Source organism: Anser brachyrhynchus (genome assembly GCF_964034855.1).
Source record: "Anser brachyrhynchus genome assembly, chromosome: 3".
In the NCBI taxonomy this organism is placed as follows: Eukaryota; Metazoa; Chordata; class Aves; order Anseriformes; family Anatidae; genus Anser; species Anser brachyrhynchus.
The window spans coordinates 45,933,367-45,954,011 of NC_137696.1; the positions used below are offsets into that span (position 1 = coordinate 45,933,367).

Genomic DNA, 20,645 nt, shown 5'->3' on the forward strand with positions numbered 1-20,645 from the left:
GAGCTGTGACCGTCCTGCAGGACCTCGAGGCTGCTCGGCCACACAATCAACAGCATGGCAGGACCCAGCTGCCACCAAGGGATGACCAGATGCTGAGCTAAAACGGAGTCAGTCACTCTGGGAGCTTGGCACACCTACAGTGTCCATCCCCACTCTCTCCTCCCCAGAAGCAGAGGGTGTCCCCGCTGGGATGGCCGCGGGGGCCGGCAGGGGAGCGTGAGGGTGCCCAGCGGACGGTGACAGGACGGGATCAGCCTGGAAGGGTCCAAGCACCCTCAGGCTGCCCCTCCTCGGCGCCGTCACACAACTATCTCGCATCGCCGCTCCTTTTGCGTCCCGGTGCCACGCTCAGAGCCGCGGCGAGGAGCGGGGCGCTGAGGGCACCTCCCCCGGCGCCTCTCCCCCGGAGCGGCCCCGCCGTGCGCGGCGGCCCCGGCCCCGCTCCCCTCGGCCTCCCGGGGCCGCCCCGCGGCATTGTGGGGGCTGTAGGCGGCCGCCGCCGCCTCCCCCGCCGCCGCCGCCCGCTGGGGCCGGGGCGGGACTGCAGCTCCCGGCGGCCGCGGGGCAGCGCCGCCCGGCCCGGCCCGGCCCGGCCGAGCAGGGAGGAGCCGCGCTCGGCCGAGCCTGCCCGGAGCCCCGGCGGCGCCGGGAGAGGCCGGCGCGGAGGGGAAGGGGCCGGCGGCGGCGGAGGAGGAGGCGGCGGCGGCCAATGCGAAACTGGCTGGTGCTGCTGTGCCCCTGTGCGGTCGGGGTCGCGCTGCACCTCTGGCTGCTGCTCGGCTGCCCCGGCGGCCCCGGGAGGCAGGCGGCAGGTAGGGAAGGGGCGGCGAGGGGACGGGGCTGCGGCCGGTTAACGGGCTGCGGGGGGGGGGGAGGGGGGGTAGGCAGCGAGCGGGGCGCCCGGGGGCTGAAATTGGGCTGATCTCAAAGGGGGAGCGGCGGGGGGGACCCCGGCCCCAAGGCGGGCGCGGTCCGGCCCCAGCGGGAGCAGAGCCCCGAGGCCGGGGCTGGGCGCTGCGTGGCGCGGCTCCTGCGCTTCGGGCCGCGAGTCCGCGCGAGTGTGGGAAACGAGCTGGGAGAGAAACTTCGGTCAGGCGCCCGGGGATGCCGTCTGGGGACACCTAGGGGCTCTTTTTACAGGGTGCCTGGAACCCGGTGGGGGAATACTGGGTTCTTTTTTTTCTTTTTTTTTTTTTTTTTTTTGAGGTCTGCCTAGGGCTCTGTGCAGGGACCCGGCAGCCCGTTCAGTAACAAAGCCACGCACCAGGGCCACTTCTGCTCCCGGCACAGCGTCAGCTGCGAGCGAGCAGGAGCCTGTCTGCTGGTTTCCAGTGGTGATCGGCAAAGGGGCAAGGCCGGGGGATGTGGGGAGCCCAAGGGCTGCGGGGCTGCGCAGGTGTCGCTCTGTGTTGTGGCCATCTAGCAGATGAGTGGCGTGGCACTCGGATCCTGAAAGAGCCGCAGTTGTTCGGAGCCCCGAGCGAGTGCCTTTGGGTTGTGTGGACTGCCCTCTTGTCCTTCCTCCGTGGTGCTGCCTTTGTAACTTCGGTGCGTTGCTCTGGAGTTGGAATCGGCAACACCGAGTCTCACGATGACATTTTTTGCTGAGATTTATAAGAAAATCCAGAAGTTTCTCGGTTGGGGAAGCGGGGAAGAAGCTTTACTCCTCAGGGATTCACTGTTACCTGCACTTGTTATTGGAGTTTTTGCTTGTTACTGTGAAACTATGTTGCACTCAATAATGACAACTAGTTTATTATTTTTTTTAAAAGTACATTTTTAATAGAGTAAAAGTAAACGTACATTTTGGTTGTGCAAGGGTTATTGAGTTGTAGCCTATTGAGCAATGTATTGACACCGAGAAGAGAAAAAGTGATGCTTTGTATAAAAATAGAACTTCCATCATCCATAGGAAAATGCTCAAGATGATACATGAGCTGTCTCTCCATAGACTCGATCTTCGCATTATAATTTAAGGAAGAGTCTGCCCTGAGTCCTCACAAAACACTGCGAAGTGTACAAGCTGCAGGTATGGCTGCCTTGGCAGAAGAAAGGAGGATGAGCTAAGGGACCTCTTTTATCTCTGATGTCTTCTGTACTATATTTTTTATTATTCAGAGTGTTTTAGGAACATTAATAAATGAGTACACAAGAGTGAGATGTCCCTATTTATTAAAATACTTCTTGAATTTGAGACTATTTAAGAAGATCGGGAATTACCTGATAAAGCCAGGCATGTTTCATTATTGACTTTCTTGATCTTTCTTTTTCTTTTTTCCTACTGCAGTTGTTCTTTATTACATACTGCCTGCAGTCACTGGTATGAATAAGAATTCAATTTGATCACAGGACAGTGTTTCACAGTAGCAGTGGCATAAAAATGCATTATTTGTGTACACCTCATATGTCATTTGCCTGTGTCTCAACAGTTGCAAAAACAGCTACCAGCATAGGTCAAAAGCAATAGTACATCTCTTTTTTTTTTTAAGAAGTATAATTCCACTCTCAGTAATTATTGCACACACGCACAGAATGGAAATTGCTATTAAGAAGCTGACAACCCGTTTAATGATTATTTACCTCGACACGTTCAACTTATTAACACAAGATTGGAATAGACATCAAAATTGTCAATTCAGCTCACCCTTTCTAATAAGCAACTCTCGATCTTTGCCTTAAAATGGCAGCTAGGCAGCCTATATTTATTTAGTGAAGTGTCGAAGTTGCTTTTTATTTGTTCACTCGGATTCTAGTGTTCTTTGGAAGGGGCTGTTCCAGAAGCTTATGGTCCTACTTAGAAATGTTTCCTCATTTCTGGCCTAAACTTGCTTGTAATTGGTTTATGCCCTTCTGTGCTTAAGCCTTTCAGCTGCAAGGGTCTTTCTCCTCCTTCAACCACACGTCTATCATGCAACCACAGAGAGCAAAGGTACCTGTTTTAAGTCTTTGTTTTCCTAAGCTGGACAAGCCAGGTACTTATAATTTCTACTGGTAAAATAGGCTTTCTGCTTCTAGTTGTCGTAGCAGTGAATTCTTGTTGTTTACATCTAAAGTCACCTGATCTATAGACAATAATTCATATTCCAGTCTCTGCTCATTCCTTCTACTGCTTCTCCTCCTCCTGGAAGTGCCTCCTTTAATAAAACCCTTTTCCTGACTGCCCCATCTGAAAGGCCTGTGGTCTGCCTGCATGCTTTGGCCCTTGGAGTCATCCATCTATCTCTCACTGTGTGGTGTTCAGACTTCCTCTGTGTTCATGATGACTTTCACCTCGGTGTCACAGAAGACAGTATACTTCGTGTACGCCGTGCTCATTAACTGGGAAAATAAATAGGATCGGTTCTGAGACCAAAGGCACTGACCGTTGCCTTGGTGTCCTGACTTCGGTGGCTCTTTGCTCTCTTTTTATTTATCAGTTAATGGGACTGTAATTCACACTTCTGAGCAAGACCATGTGCAAGAACATGCTTTTAGGTTTAATTGAAGTCTAACTGGTTACAAACAGGTGCTATCCAAAGGAAGTTTGTGGGTAGGAAGCTTTAGTTAATTTTTGTAAAAATCTTAGATAAAAGCTAATTATAAAATGACCTCAGAAACTTGAGAAAGAACAGACAGACCTGCTTTTCGCACTCCATGTGGATTTATTGCTTCATTGCTAATTGTAGGTTTTAATTGATGGTGTGAGTCGTACTGAGTAGGAAATTATGAATTGTAGGGCTTCAGTTACTGTACCTAATCAAAAGCCCCACACACTCAATATAATGTGCTACTTCTCTGCTGAGGGTAATGCCCTTTCAAACATAATTCCTGTTATATTTCTGAGGGTGTGTGGCAGCTAAAACTTGACCCTTTTGGTTATGTTAAGAGTCAGTCTGGATAATTGTGGAACAGATTAAGAAACGCCATTTTCTAGAAACTGCTTGTGTGCCATCTGTTGTCCTGCGGTTCAGCATGTACTTTCTCCAGCGCTGGCCTAATGGAACCGCATACAGGGTTGGTCAGGCTGGCATTTAGTGATTTACCTTGCAGAATTAGGGCTGTGTCCTGCATGGACTAACCTGCGTACGTGAGAGAGGAGGGAGAGCTTAACCTGCTTTTGGCTTTTCAGTACTAAGACAACAAAATGTAGAAACAACCCCTGAGGCTATGAATAAATACTTTGCTCCACAAGGAGAATTTCTGCCAAAAAGTGATACTTTCTTAAGGTGTTCTTGAGATCTGTTATGACCCTGTCTGCCAATATACAGTTTGTACATTGCTTGGTCATTAAGGTATTTCATCGTTTGTAGGCATGCTAAGACTAATTAGTGTGATGGCCTTGGAAACTGAAACCTGCTGGCAACAGGTCACGTTTGGCAGTGGCAGTAGCTGTGCAGTTCTGCCTAAAATGCAAGTTGTTCCCCAGCCTTGATCAATAAGATCTTACTAGAACGTTGTGCTGCAGGGATGGACCATCCCAAACAGAAACAAGTCCCTCACCTTTGATGGGCCTGAAATAGTTGACAAAAATCCAATATTTGGCAACTGACTTGGGATTTTTTTCAACTTGCAGTTATTCTGCCTGATGCATTGCAAACTACTGATGAACAACATTGGAGCTGTATTTTTTAATGCATTTTGGCATTGAAGCAAGGGCCAAAGAGTCCAGGTTCTGCCAGAGCTGGGCAGCGAGGCTTGTGACTGAAGGAAGGTCTTTACCCATTCTCTTCTAAATTGCCCACTGACTAGAACAGCCAGAAGGGGGCAAGCAGCTTTCTCTGGGAGCAGGCTTTTGTTCCACGTCACCAAAGATTGCTAATTTACTTTTCAAAGATAAAGGTGTTGTGCTTCCAGAGGATGCACATCAGTTTAGGTGTTGCAAAAAGGATTTGCTTTGTTCCTTTTGCATCTACACTTCTGATGCTTGGCACATTGTTCCCAGATTTGTCTGGAAGTGTGCAAGTGCTATATCATTAGTGTTGTTTAGAGCACCGTCATCCAGCCAGTATTACTACTGCTGCTTTCCAACTTTGAAGGACCCCGCTGTTCTATTTCCTTAAGGGAATGCTGTTGATGTAAAAAAAAATAAATCTTCTGCCTACAGAGGTTTCTGTAAAGCTTGCTTAAAAGCTTGTCTAAAGGCTTGTCTGTGTCAAGGAGCACTGTGCTCCTGCAGCAACCGGGGTGCACATCTTGTTGATTTTTAGCTGTGGTATAAAGTAGGTCCTGCAGTGAGGTCATGTAGCTCTGCTTGCACAGGAACCTGTAATGCAGATGGGCTATAGCAGATTACTTCAAGTGAAGAAGATTAGAGTTGGGGGGAGAGCTGCTTTTGCTCTTTGGTTTGTTTTTTTCTGCATGTGTCAGCACTCTGTGAATACAAACCTTCTTTATATTCAGTTAATTCCTTCCTCCGTGTTTGTTTGGACCTTTTACAAAGCAGCACAGAAGAGAGAGGCATTTAAAAACAGGGATATGGTTGCAAAGTCATAAGAATAGGCAGAGATAACACCTGGAATATGTGGGTTTGGTGTGTGGGGTCCTTTTTAGTCTTATTTTGTGAAGTGGCTTAGTTTAGAATATTCTTAATAACTTCTGACTGGCCTACTTAATTCCATTAATTGTTTTTTTAAAAAGAGAATAGCTGCATGCTTAGCAGAAGATACAAAGCCCAGCTTTTTGTGGAGCTCTCTTATTCTAGCAGTTGCTGCTGGAGGTTTTCTGGTGCCTGATAGTACAAGGAAGCCTACACGGCCGTGTCTTTCAGTGGAAGCACCAACAAGGAGTCCCTTTGCTATCCAGTCTGGTTCCATGAAACACATAGGAACTGAAACACTTCGGGGCCTGTGCTATTTGTCAGACTTGACTGAAAACACCTGGCAGATTTAGTAGTTGTTAGGGGACTCATCAATGGAGATATGTGCAGCAAGATCACATTTACTTTGTTTATTGACAAAATCAAGCTAAATGATCTCTCAATCTTTTCATCTCCTTCTAATGGCAGTAAATATAATTAACAGCTTGACTTGACATTTTACTTGAGAGTCAGTCTCACAGGAAGGAGAGATGCATGCTAATATTTGTAGTTTGGGATTTTGAAAAACTTCTGGAGCCTTTGACAGCGGTTGAGGTGGTTAAAATCTGACTAGGGCCAGCAGACTGCTTGCCAGGAGGGATCTCTTACCGTGGTCAACTCCGCAGGAGACACACTTCTGTGTCTTTAGTCTTGTCCTCCAAGGGCACAGCTTTGTGCTCTCTGTATGCATTTATTTACCCCTTCCTGTGTCTCTCCCTGACTTTAATTAGTTGGTAGTTCTTTGTCAAGCTTGACAGACAGGTGGAGGTCCCAAAGACGCGTTTTCCCCTGGTTTCGTGAAAATTGTTGACTGAAAATCCTGTGAAAGCTTATGGTAGGTCATGCTGAGGTGAACAACTGCGCTAATAGAAATACGTGTGTGGTCAGACATCAGAGAATTGTACGGGAGCGTGTCCTTACAAATACCCCAGCCTAAGGAAAGCTTCAGTAAGAGCTGATTAACCATCTGATACAAGGCTGGCAGATGGGACTTCTGCCAGTCCTGGTGCTGACAGAAATACTCATTATGGTTGCTGTGCAGAATTAAATCATAGGAGCAGAGAATATCCCAAGCTGGAAGGGACCCACAAGGGTCATTGAGTCCAACTCCTGGGTCCCCAAAGGACCACCCAAAAGTCAGATGTCTGAGAGCCTTGTCCAAAGGCTTCTTGAACTCTGTCAGGCTCAGTGCCATGACCACTGCCCTGGGGAGCCTGTCCCAGTGCCCGACCCCCCTCTGGGTGCAGACCCTTTCCCTAACACCCAGCCTGACCCTCCCCTGTCCCAGCTCCATGCCGTTCCCTCGGGTCCTGTCGCTGTCCCCAGAGAGCAGAGCTCAGCGCCTGCCCCTCCGCTCCCCTCGTGAGGGAGCTGCAGGCCGCCATGAGGCCTCCCCTACCCGCCTCCCTGCCTTGCTGTCCACCAGAACCCCCATCTCCCTTTCTGCGGGGCTGCTCTCCAGCCTCTTCTCCTCCAGTCTGTACATACAGCCCGGGTTGCCCCATCCCAGGTGCAGAATCCAGCACTTGCTCTTGTTAAATGTCTTGTGGTTGGTGATTGCCCAGCTCTCTAATTTGTCAAGATCCATTTGTAAGTGGATCTCAGCAGCTGAGAGGGGGCTGCCTCCATTCCTGTTTTTGTAGTCTTTGCTGTGGGGTAACCAGCTTAAGCAAAACAGCAAAGTGAAAGCTGTTTGTGCCAGATGCAGCACCCAGTGTGGGGTAGGCATTGCCATTTGGCTACATACACTCCACAGAGAAGTCTTGGGCTGCTTGATGCATCTGAGATGCAGCTTTAAGACAATAAGAATTCAAAAGCAAGGCAACTAATGGTAGCATGGCCTTTTAATCGGAAATGTTTCTCCTCCTTCTGCATCCCTTCAGTTAAAGACACATCTAGGATTTCTCGAGGAAGGTGATACCCAATTTTTGTTGTTGTTGTTTTGTTTTTTCCTATATAGCTTTTCACAGTTAGTAAGCTAGTGGCCACATCCCTGTAAGGTACTTTCTCTGTTAAGCAAATGGAAAGTGTGAACAACAGAAGGGGGAAGAGACATACACTGGATCATGCAGAAAGCTAATAGCATAGCTGGGATTAGGCTTCTGGTGACCTGCTTCCCACATCTTCACAAACCACAAAATTCGCAGGTTTTCCTTTGCTTTTGGAACTGGAAATATTAAAGGCTTAATTATCATAGAATCTCAGAATGGCTTGGGTTGGAAGGGACCTTAAAGATCATCCAGTTCCAGCTGCCCTGCCATGAGCAGGGATGCCACCCACTAGATCAGGTTGCACAGGGCCTCATCCAACCTGGTCTTGAGCACTTCCAGGGATGGGGCACCCACAGCTTCTCTGGGCAGCCTGTGCCAGTGCCTCACCACCCTCTGAATGAGGAATTTCCTACTAACATCTGATGTAAATCTCCCCTCTTTTAGTTTAAAGTCATTACCCCTTGTAATTTTGCACAATCAGTGCCAGGTTAAGAGCAATGTATTTTGTATATATATATTAAGCCTATTATTATCATTTAAAATGTTGGTCTAAGAATGCATGAGAATATAATATGTGATAATTCACCTTGGTCCCCAGTGGCAAGTATTGATTGCTTGTATAAATACTTTGTTACTATTGACTTGGAGGTCAGCATGTTCTCTAAACTTCTGCTACATCAGATCATGTACATGCACATATCTGAATTGTCTTTATAAACGAATAATAGCCTCCTCCTTTTATTCCTTTGTCTCCGACTGTCTCCCTCTTTTTTGATAGTACTAGTTCAAGAGAGAGACATCTCAATCTGTTTTCCTGAAAGTTTAACAAGTGTTATTACTGCTTTTCAGTCAGAAGTAGAAACCTCTGCTAACAAGTTGGGAGCTTATTCGTCAGATTTTTGCAAAAGTAATCTGTCTTGCTTTCTTTCTTGTTTTTCTTTTTTCCATTTTCAAAGGTATTAAAAGTAAAATGGCATAACCTGTGGGACAGAAAAGACAATCTTCTGAGTATAGATTGCTGTAATGCTACCTTACTAAGGCTGAAGATGGCCTAAAACAAGAGAAAGCTGTCTGTTCTAATAGCACTAGGGTATTAATTCTGAAGCATCTGTTACATTAATGCTGTTTCCACATGAATGGTTCCTCAGAAAAAGCTTCACTCATTTTAAAAAATAAACTGAGTGAAAGTACAATTTTTTTATTCAAGTAGCTATTTTTTTTTTAAATTGATTTAAGCCAACTTATGGTATTCAGAGTCCAGTCAACCTACAGACCTCTGCTCATAGTTTTGTTTTTCTTAAATTTTAGTTTAATGAAATTGCTCTGCTTTGAATTATAAGTGATATTTTAAAGAACGAATCTGTGTAAACCATGCCTAATATGCAGTCTACAAACATGTTAGTCCTCCTCAGGTTTATATCGGAGGGCTTGCAGCTAAGGCTGCAGAGGCAGTTTGAAGAATAATCAAAGGACGGAAGGAGAGCCTAGAAAGAAATGGGGTGTGTGAGAAAGAGCTATGAGACTATAGGAGAATTTGTTATAATGTTGTAGTCTTACAAATGTGTGGCTGTATCATATACCTCTGCTGTGGAGTCCTGGCAGATCTTCAATATATAGTGGCCTCTGAAGACATGCAGAGGCTCTGGGTAGTCGGTACTTACCAGCACACTGGAAGGCTAAATTGTGTTCGGATTGAATGATGTGTTCAATTCACAAGTTTCTTCAGATGTTTTATAGAGCAATATCAGCAAACAAATCATATTCCCGAACCTTGCCACCAATTCAATCCGTTCTTTTTATAAGAGAGATAACAATTGACTTCAGTGAAAACTGGTACTGAAGAATGGAAATAGTGGCCTACTGCCTGGGTTTTAATTCCTTTTGAGCATAAGCCGATGTATAGTTCGCTTTATAGGTTAATGTGCAGCTTAAGTTATCAATAAGCTTGTACATGTCAGTACAGATTCCTTTAAATAATTATGGAACTTAAACCTTTTTTTCCTGAAAATCAGTGTCTACATGCTTAGAACTAAGTACTTAGTGGGAAATAGACTGGGAAAGGTTTGCCTCTGGAAACATCACTCCCTGCTTGCCCTGCTCTTGTTCCCTCCTGAGAACCGGTGGCAGAGCACTGTTTTACTTGGCCTTGGGTCTGGGGAGTTGGGTGCAAGCCATTCTCAATAAGCCCTAGAGCTAAAAGATGTTCCTCCGAGGTCTCTTGATGTGGATTCAGCGCAGGACGAGGCCTCTTGGGGCTGCAGTGCAGGCTGGAGGCAGGCTCTGAGGCCGGACGAGCTGCGGCGTGGATCTCCTGACGGAGCTGCGGGGCCCTGTAACGAGACCCATCCATCTTCCCCCTTTCAAAGTGGAGAAAGTGGAAGCTGGCACAGAAAGTGGAATCTGGATAATAACTCACTTTCTAGTGGGAGTACACAATACAGACTTGGAAATATTTTTGGTCTCTTTAAAATTAGATTAGAAAAAAAAATCTCGTCTGTGCTGTATGCGGTAGTTTAGAGGACCTTCGCATTTACATTTGTTTTCTTTATCTGCTGCCTAATGAAAAATAAGTTTAGTGAGATGAGATGAAAGCAATGTTTTGCTAGAGCTAAATATAAATCCTCCTCTTAACTCCAGAGTGTCGGACAAATTGAACTATGCAGATTCACTTCAGCTACTCGCCAGGCTGTTCGCAGGCGCCAAGTCACAGCTCCTCAGGTTTCTATCTAGTGACAGTCTTGCTTTAAAGCAAGTCCAGCTTTCGTGATCTCTAAATTAAAACAGCACAGGCTAAATCATGGATTACAAGAATTGGCTGTGACACCCAGCTATGACTAAAGCCAGAGCATTCCTCTGTGTAGGGATGTAATACCCTGCGTGAAGGCAGAGTGGTGTGCAGCTTCAGAAGGCTAGGAGCGATTGACCTTAACATACAAGAGTGAAATGGTGAAGCAGGGGGGTCCAGCAGCTTTAAGAAGAAATGGAGGGAAAATTGGTGTATTTCTGAGTCTGATGGGCTTTATTTAAATATTTTTTTCAAGATAGAATAATGGTGAGTTGTAACAGTGAGGGCCTGGTACCAGCAATGCCAAGCCCCCAGACTTTAGGACGAATGGTGCTGCAGGAGGTATCAACAAACAAGCAGAAGGTCTGAAATCTCTTTTTTGCAGAGCGGACAGCAGGACCTTGTGTCTTGCCTATAAGGTTTCCGATGGCTTGAGGAAAAAGAGCAAGAGCACGTTCTCAGGGGGCAGTTTGCTCAGACAAGAGGCAGGCAAGTGCTTAAAGAATGGTGTCAATGAAAACCAAGGCTTACATTCTTGCCTGCTTTGTGTGTGACGCTTTCTAGGTTTTGTTTTCCTGCAGTGACTCGTTTAGTTCATTGCAGTAGGGTTTTCTCAGATTGCTCGGGAAGGTTTTGATGTGTTGAAAATGTTTTCCTGATTCTGAACCAAGAATGCAATAGTAATTCTACCTCTTGTTTTTCGGTGTTCCAGGTACCCGGTCCTCTTACTTTTGATGTGTATTTTAATTCTTGCTTGCAACTCAGACTTGTGGTAATGTGTGCATGTAATAAATCTGTTGTCACTTTATACTTCTAGGTCCACTGGCCTTCTTTCCTCAGTGGAAGTTGAAACATTATGATGTTGTTGTAGGTGTTTTGTCAGCCCGACACAATCATGAACTGCGCAGTGTTATAAGGAACACTTGGTTCAAGCACTTGAAACGACATCCTGCACTAAGCCAACGGTAATCTCTAGTGTTTTGTATTTTTGGGGGCTTTGAGGAGAAAAGAATATAATGCACAAATATCTTGATTTAATAATTTTTTGGAAAGTATTTCTTTTTTTTTTTTTTGCTTCATTTGTGAACATTTTATGCTCTGATCGTTTTTTTAAATCTGCTTAGTTCTAAATAAAAATACTCCTTATTCTGGGCTGGAAATATTTTTATAAAAGTAATTTTAATTGTTCAACTGTATTCAGAAACTTCTAACTGTTCAACTGCTCGCTGCTATTTGTTCTTGCAATGAATTGCCATTATTCATTAGTGATGTGTAGGACTCCCTATTTTGTGTTGCAGTGTACGCTTCAAAATACTTAGTAATTCAGGATACTTGAAGCAAGCAGGGTCGTATTTGGTGAGAGAACCACAAAATCTTTTGCAACAGCTTCAGCTGTAGAGTTTCAGCTTATTTCCCACTGAACCAGGTATCCCAAATAGCTGCAGTGTGAGTGACCAGCTGAACCCTTCCTCGTTGCTTGCGTAGACCTGGCAGTCTGCAGACCAGTCAGTCTCTTTCTGCTGAGGAAGTTCTGCTGCAGTTCGTTCCTGTAAACATTGTCATCTCTATAGGCCTCACCTCTCGGTACCTGCCTTGCACTGAAAGCCATTTACTGTTCACAAATTCAGTGTCAATGTGCGGTTTGGAGTGAAGCACGGCTGCTTCAGTCATCTAAAAACGTGATCTTTCATAGCCTATGTGGAATTTGAGGAATTTGATATTTAGCTGCTAATTGAAAGACTAGGCTAAGGTGGATGCTAAGGTGGAGGCATAAGGTGTCTCCTGACTGCAGCACCGGGGCTGTAAGGAGCAACCTGTTGTTCAACTACAACCCAAAGCTGAGACATTTCATTGTAGCGAGTACTCTGGAGTCCCTGTCCCTCCCTTGGCGCTATCGTGTCTTTTTTAGTATTACCTCATTTATTGCCTTTTGAATGCAGAATATTTAACCAGATTTGAATTAAGTAACAGAACGAGGCAGGGAAAGACAGGACTTTCTCTTCTTACTGTATTGTCTGTCTTGAATCCCGTTGCTGGTATTCCTGTGCCCTCATGTAAAAGGTGTGAAAGGCTCATGTGGGTTTGGAATTGAGTCCCCATGCAGGGATGCGTGTGGTTGCTCTGCATAGAGACCCTCACTGCTGATTTTAAGGAGTTCAAAATCTTAACCCTGTGAAAGACAGGCCATTGTGATGAAATAAGTTTACTGCGGGTGGAGGGAGGAGGGAAGAGAACTGGTGTTAATAAAACCAAATTATTTTAGTGTCCTTGTGAAGTTTATAATAGGTGCGCATGGTTGTGCTGTGCCAGTGGAGGACAGAGAAGACCCCTATTCCTGCAAACTTCTGAACATCAGTAACCCAGGTACAGAAGCTAACTTTTAAAATCCTGTGGTCTGAACTACAACTAGTAACCTTCTATGAGAGTAATTTGGTGTGCTTAAATGAGAGAGCTAGTCTTGAAAATGAACTTCACCTAGAACTTGCTGTCATGACAGTTGTGTAACGTTCCTGAAAGAGCCAAGTATGGGTGTGAAAAGGAGAGACCTTTCAGGGTCTGAAGGGGAGGCCATTGAATTCTAATGAATTTGCATTCTCCTTGTGTCAAGGAATGGTCTCCCATGCAGTATATGTTTCTACTGTTATCCCTGTGTTAAAAGAAGCTGGGGAGAGCTGGAATTACCCAGTCCAGTAACATATATGAACAGAGTAGCACGGCTGGGAAAGGGGTCCTGCGTATCAGGCGAACTTTTGTGTTGGTGAATTGAGTTTTCATCAAGTCTGGCTGACAGATTTTCCAGATCTTGCCGTAGAACGGGAACAATTAGGTAAAGTACAATGGGGAAAAATGAAATGCTGCCTTACGAAAACACCTGAACTAAAACTATAAATTTATTCCTGTCACCTTTTTTTTTTCCCAAATTTATTTTTGCTCTTTAATTAAGAGTTAACTAGGGACTGTCTAGCCCTTAAGCCAGGATTTACAGTAACATGAAACATCCGCTACTTTGTCTTTGAATGGCAACAGCCACTGCTTAGCCAACCTCCTGAGAATAAACCGTACCTCAGGGCTTAGGGGAGGGCATAATGCCAAAAAACAGGCAGCCAAATAAGGTGGAGGTGTATGCCGTTTTGGTATGTAGTTATTTTAATATATTAATATACAGAAATTCATGCAATCAAATAGAATTTTTGTCTTCCCTCTGTGGATTTATTGTGTTTCTAGTCTTCTCTCTGTGGATATATAGGCATTGCCTTGCAATTGCTGGTAACCTGCAAACTGCTGCATTGCTTTGAGTTTCTCCTTACTGCAGTCTGCAGTCAGTTGTCTTTTCTTCTCCTCCAGTATTTAGTTATCCTTGTGCACTTGCCAGCCGTGCTAATTAATCAGCATGCGTTGTGTGTATTTAGTGTGATTTCTGTTTATTCAGTTCCAGGACTATGGAATCTTCTCACATTATCTCTGTCTTTTCTTTTTTCATACAGCTTTGAATCAGGAAATTGAAGCATTCAGTCTCCCTGAGGACGTACCTTCTGTGCTATCTGAGGACAGAATTGTCAGTGTGAACTTTCGTGTACTTTACCCCATTGTCATTACCAGTCTTGGGGTATTTTATGAGGCCGATGGGGTGGGATTCCAGAGGAACATCACTGTCAAACTGTACCAGGCAGAACATGAGGTGGAGTATTGTAGTTATCTTTTGAGAGTGAATTAAGGCGTATTGTCTCTTTATTGTGGATTAAATTCTTACAGAAAGCAACATGCTGTGTTGATGATTTAGAAGAGAAGTACTTAACTGGCAAGCATATGAATTATATTTTTCTTCTGCTGCATCATAAATTCTTATTTCACAGCTATATATATCCCAGATGGGTAGAAAAAAATAAATTCACAAAGTACTATGAATTAATTGAAATGCTTTCTGAAAGAACACTAATATCTAATTCAAATATACAATTTTGATTACATATGAGATTCTGAAATATTGATAGGTATTAAGGAATAAAAAATAAACTATTAAATATATTTAAAACGCATTCACAGAAAGGCACATTGCCTTTGAGACAAAGAGATGCAGTATAGCTGTAATTTCTTCTTGCCTGTCCTCTGGCAAGACATTTTGACTTTTCTAGAAATTGTTGGTTTTTTACAGGTAGTAATCAAACTTCAGTGATAATTCCTCCCAGTCCCAATCTCAGTTAGGGTGTAATAGGCTAGATTAGTGCTTGTGGAATGAAAACATGGAGGGAAAAAAATGATTGAGCATCATTAGGAAGCACTTCTTTACTGTGCAGGTGATGGAGCACTGGGATAGGATGCCCGGAGAGGTTGTGGAGTCTCCCTCCTTGGAAAAATTCAAAAGCCCCCTGGGCATGATCCTGGGCAGCCTGCTCTGGATGGCCCTGCTTGAGCAGTGATCTTGGACCAGGTGGGCTCTAGAGGTCCCTTCCCACGTCAGCCATTCTGTGATCCTGTGGTGTTCATTGCATTTAGTATATTGTATTTATCTCTTCTAATAACTTGATGGGCAAATGTAAAGACTTCTGACAATAATACAGAAAGAATTTTAAATTTAAGTTAATAATTAAGTACAGAAAATATACTGAGGTATGGCTTTTATGATGGACATCCAAAGAGTTAGTTTTACAATGCAAAAAAAAAAAGTATACTATAATCATGTTTTTGTTTGCAAAATGGTAGAATAGTAAATGTTGACAACCTAATAACTTGATCTGCATTAGCTTTTTGCTTACAGTGAAGGTGAAGAATTATGATCTTAGGAAAGCTTGGAGACTGTTTTCTGCAGATTGGGAATCAGGCAATGCAGCATCTTTATTTCGCATGTTACCATCTAAGAACTGTTTGGTGGCCTATTTAATGTAGTCACAATTAAGTTTTAGGGGTCAGCGTCCTCTGTTGCATTTAATAGTAGTCAGCTATATAAACAGAAGATTTTTTTTAATCTGTTATCTAGGATGCTGAGTCTTCCAGATGACGTGCTGTGTTGGCTGGGTTGTAGCTGAACTTGCACTCTTGTTCCATTGTTGCTTGCTTCCGCCATCTCAGCCCAACACTTGAATTCTGTGCACTCTGTGAGACTGTCTTGAGAAGAAAATTGTATAAGTTGTATACAATCAATAAGTCTGTTTCCATTGTAACTGAGATGATCAAGATTTGTATAATCTCACAGTCCTTGCAATGTGTTTTTGTTGTTGTTGTTATTCACAGGAAGCTCTCTTCAGTGCCCGCTTTAGCCCGCCAAGCTGTGGAGTGCAAGTGAACAGGTTGTGGTACAAGCCAGTAGAGCAGTTCATTTTGCCAGAGGTATGTGCAGTATCAGAAGTGCTTGCAGATCTTTCAAATCTGTCAGAGAGACTGACAGGTAAAACTGGCCTTTGCTTGAGGCAGTGAAAAAAGGCGAAACAAAAACCTCTAGAGTGGTATTTGGGGGGATATGCTGAAGTCCAGATTTTTTTTATCATCTCATCATCACCAGTAGTTATAAAGAAAAATGAAAATACAAAGTGATTTTAAAAAACAAAACAAACAAAAACAAACAAAAAACCAAACCCACAACTTGGCAATCAGTAGCAATTTCAGTATTGTGGAAACTTTTTTTGCTTTCTGAGTGAAAATTGTACCTGCTTAGGTTGTGTGGGAAAGTTTACCGGAGAATGGGACAATTCTTTCTGCCTCCTGCTTTTTCTGACATTAGTACAAGAGATATAGAGGATAGGCTGGCACAGATTTCTACAGAACAGGTGGAAAAGAGGTTTCTGGTTCTGATGCCTTGGACACAACAGCAACATATTGTGTGTTATGATTGCAATGACAGTATGAGTTGAATAGTCATAGCTGAGATGCACATAGTTGAGATACTTAGGGCTTCTGAAATTTTGGTTGTTCCATGTTTGACAGCAGCGGTGGGGATATTGTTCCTTCATTGAGCCATGCAAGAAGGCTTCAAGGAGGTTTTTGGTAGGATCTACATGTGAAATAGCAGATGGAGTATGTGTCACAGAGGCTGATATTTGGGGTTTCAAAACTTGTCAACAGCTGCTCAGAACTTTGGGGAAATACTGCTTTCTGGGCAGTAATGACAGCTTTAGCATTTTCAATTGTCCTGAGAAACCTGCCTAGAAACCCTTAGCTAAGCTATCAAGGCAGACTATAAAGTTTTGTTTTTTTTTGGTTGGTTGATCCTTTTTGCATTTAGGAGGTGGAGTCCTAGGGCTGGGATTTGGTATAGAGCTATAGTTGTGGCTGCTTAGGAAGGAAAATTATTAAACAGGAAGAAACAGAATATAAGTAGGAAAAAAATTCTGATATTGTTACAGTGAAGGTTTAATGAATACAAGTTGACTCAGAATGAGAATTCCAGTTCAGTAGATGCTCTCAGGTACAAGGAGTTTCTCCTGGTGGACTCCCAATACCTCTTTAAATAAGCTTCCATTTTAGGCTGTTTCTCTTCATTTAAATATTATTCAAATTACTGGGCCTTTGCTGCTATTTCTGTAAGTTGTCTGTGGTCTGGGTTGTTTTATTGTGGAAGATATTAAATGTTTTATGAAAGAACGGAGTGAGAGAGAAGACTGAAGGGGAGGGGAAGACATTTGGGGCCAGTTTACTCCCCAGTTAATTCCTCTGGCTCTATACAAATGACTGCATTTGGAAACCTGTTCTTCTTAAGGAAACTCTGCAGCTGATTAATTGGTTTGTCATCTTAAACAATTTCTAAACATTTTGCTCCTCCAGTAACTTGCTAATATAACATGTAAGTCTTTTCCTGTAAGACTTTGTTCCGAGTTACTAAAATTCTAGGCAGTTGTAATTTAGCTATAACTGATGGCATTTTTCATGAAAGGCAGATGGGAAGTATTTCATTTAGAAAGGGGATATTAGTATTCATATATTTCTTTGTGTGGGCAACCTTAATCTGATATATGTCATCCGCTGAATGCTTACAGGATAACATGATGTTTCTAATGTAGATTAATAGGGTTTATGCACAGCATGTAGTCTTCTCTGATACTTAAGATGCTGAAGCATACACGATGATTCAGAAGAGATAGAACGCCCACACGTTCCTGCCTACTTGTTTGAGAGCAGTAAATTTAGTGAACAGTTTAATTGTCAAAAGATGGTTTCTGAGACAATATCTATTCTCTGTCCTTGCACCTTCACGAAGTAATGGCTTGTACAGACTGCTGAAGAACTTCATTCATCTTCCAGCTGACGTGCTGCTCTTTTTCCTCATCGGGGGGAAAGAGAGGGAAACACAGCGTTAGAATAAGCATCTGGCAGGCCAGATTGCCAAAGACAGAACTGATCATTCAGCTTTGCAAGGACTGAAAGCGCAGAAGAACAGAACTACTGGCAGATAACTAAACCTTGTACGTGGGGCTCTTGCAGCCAAGTCTTAGCGATGCACTTCTGTTGACAAAAAGCCACAGGCCACTTGTGTGAAAATGGGGCTCTGTGCCTTATGTGTTCAGTGCTACTAATGGGGCGTAGTTGGAGAAACAAAAAGGACAGCACTGTTTAACATCAGGAAGGGAGTTTGGCAGGGCTACATTATGTCAGTACACCTGTTCGGTATTCACTGTAATTGCTGCTGCATTCTGGCAGCAACAAGGTTGGAATTTAAATGGGGAAAAACAGATGATGTAGTCTCAGGTGTGCCACTAGTGCTTTGCTTTCAGCATTTTTAGGCCGCGGCTTCCATTAAACAGCTTAGAGTAAGAATAGCTGAAGGCTAAAGTAATTAGAAAATTTGCTTACAAGTCTCTCAACCTGGAAAGTAATGATAGTTTGCAGCTTTAGAACACCTTGCATTCAGGGTTCACGGGTAATAACTGTTTAAAACTCTTGGTACATGTTTGAAGTGAGTGTCAGTAATACTCAGTGGTAAGAACTTTAATGTTTCTGGTTGCTGAAAAGTGAAAGGACTTACAGCCTTACTTAAAACAACTTAACAAAGGTTGTGTCTGTATAGAAACCACATAAGTGGGATTAAATAAAGCCCAGTCTCTACTGCAAGAAAAAAAAAAAGAATGGTAGATGAAAGCCACTACAGATGAAGAAATTGTATGTATGGGTTTTAGTGTGCGGGGTGTTTAGGGGTCCTGACACTAAAAAATGTCTCAGTGGTGGTCCATTTGCAATAGCAATGCTGATCGTGACAAATGACATCTTCCTGAACCCACGCTCTGGCAAATCGCTAGCATGTCATCTTACTTGACCACTGTGAAGCTTTCTGTCTTGTTAATCACAACACTTTGATACAGTGACTGTAGCCAATTGTTGGTATTCCTGGAACAAGTGCCAGAACTGCATTTTACTGTACCTTGAAGTCCTACCTTAGATTTTATTCTAAATCTGGTGTTTTATCCCTTCACAGAGATATTTTTGAAGAAATATGTAGAAGCCTGTCTTTCTGTTTGGGGTTTTCTTCTTGAAAATGCAGCTTATTCCATTACATAATTTAAAGCTAACAACTGCTTCCTAGCCTGCTTCAGTACAGTTCAATACCTCTTGGACTTAGGGCTTGATATTGCACAAAGTTTTCAATCCATAATTTACAGCTGTTGCTTACAGAAACACAAATACACAGCAGGCATTTGGTGAGGTCCTCTTCATCACTTGTTAATGTACAGTACACACAGACCTCTTATTCATTTGGAAGATAAGATCTTATCATTTGGAAGATAAAACTTCAGCAATTCTGACACAGATCTAACAAATTTACAGAGTCCTGGAGATTTGGGGGTGTTCAGCCTGAAGAACAGAAGGCTCTGGGGAGACCTCATGGCAGCTTTTCAGTACTTAAATGGGGCTTATAAAAAGAGATGAAGAGCTTGGGCAGATAGTGATAGGACAAGGGGGGATGGTTTTAAACTGAAAGAGAGGAGATTTAGATTAGATGTTAGGTGGAAATTCTTCACTCAGAGGGTGGTGAGGCACTGGCACAGGCTGCCCAGAGAAGCTGTGGGTGCCCCATCCCTGGCCAGGTTCGAGGCCAGGTTGGATGAGGCCCTGGGCAACCTGATCTAGTGGGTGGTGTCCCTGATCAGGGCAAAGGGGTTGGAACTGGGTGAACTTTAAAGTCCCTTCCAAGCCGAGCCATTCTGTCATTCTATGATGTAATTAAAGAAGCAAGGGGCAGACACTGAACATGCAAATCAGGCTTGAATAAACACTGACTCCATTATTATAAAGCTGGCATTATAAATAATAGATGAGAACCTTCTGAAATATGCTGCTCTAATTAAATACCAAGACTGCTGCAGATGTGTTAAGACGTACTTCTGGAGACAAGCAACGAGTTAAGCTGTACTGTAAGCTGGACGTCATGGTTAGTAACTGAAGAGCTTCTGGAGAAGTTTTCTGAAGTACAAGGAAGCTGAAATGGGAAAAAGCTGAGAGGCTAGTACAAGTAAACAGACTTTGAACAGCAACAGAGAGATGTAACTACAAGTACTTGAAACAAGAATTTGTGCCCTCACTACAAGAAGGACATCGAGGTCCTGGAGCATGTCCAGAGGAGGGCTACAAAGCTGGTGAAGGGCCTGGGACACAAGTCCTGTGAGGAGCGGCTGAGGGAACTGGGGGTGTTTAGTCTGGAGAAGAGGAGGCTCAGGGCAGACCTTATTGCTCTCTACAGCTACCTGAAAGGGAGGTGTGGGGAGCTAGGGTTCAGCCTCTTCTCACAGATAACTAGTGATAGGACTAGAGGGAATGGCCTCAAGTTGTGTCAGGGGAGGTTCAGGTTGGAAATGAGGAGACATTTCTTCTCAGAAAGAGCAGTCAGGCACTGGAACAGGTTGCCCAGGGAGGTGGTGGCGTCACCGTCCCTGGGGGTGTTCAAGGAAAGGTTGGACGTGGTGCTTAGGGACATGGTTTAGCCGGTGACATTGGTGGTAGGGTGGTGGTTGGACCAGGTGATCTTGGAGGTCTTTTCCAACCCTAATGATTCTATAAGTTATTTCTCTGTTCTGAGGTCCACACCATTTACCAGTGTTTTTCCTATGAAACTGGGAGAAACAAAACTGAATGCACTCATTTAGCAGCCAGGAGTGTAATAGCCCCACAGCTGCTCCATACACCCTTGATAAGGGTGAGATTGCTTTGAGAAAATAGAAAAATATAATAATACTGCCACTATTCTTAGCTGTTCAACATACCATTTGTCCTTTTGCATGTTCTCAGGGGTCTTCAGGAAAGTCTTACCTGAAATAGGTTGGACTGTTAGGGGGATTAGTTTCAAGTTGAAATGAAATGCTTTTAAATGCAAGAAAAAATATATTAAAAAATG

General features: G+C 43.7%; 1 protein-coding gene across 3 annotated transcripts in view; it reads left to right on the top strand.

Annotated features, from left to right (window-relative positions):
• Window positions 1-565: 565 nt before the first annotated feature.
• The window catches only part of B3GALNT2 (beta-1,3-N-acetylgalactosaminyltransferase 2), a 32,109-nt gene continuing 12,029 nt past the window's right edge, over window positions 566-20,645 (top strand). The window contains exons 1-5 of one of the 3 annotated variants that reach the window (XM_080588334.1): window positions 566-812; window positions 11,148-11,295; window positions 12,594-12,694; window positions 13,816-14,009; window positions 15,560-15,655. In XM_080588334.1, coding sequence (XP_080444460.1) covers window positions 710-812; window positions 11,148-11,295; window positions 12,594-12,694; window positions 13,816-14,009; window positions 15,560-15,655 — 642 coding nt within the window. In that variant the 5' untranslated portion in view covers window positions 566-709. The remainder of the gene's footprint in view (window positions 813-11,147; window positions 11,296-12,593; window positions 12,695-13,815; window positions 14,010-15,559; window positions 15,656-20,645) is intronic. The other 2 variants (XM_080588333.1, XM_080588335.1) reach the window with 2 other exon arrangements.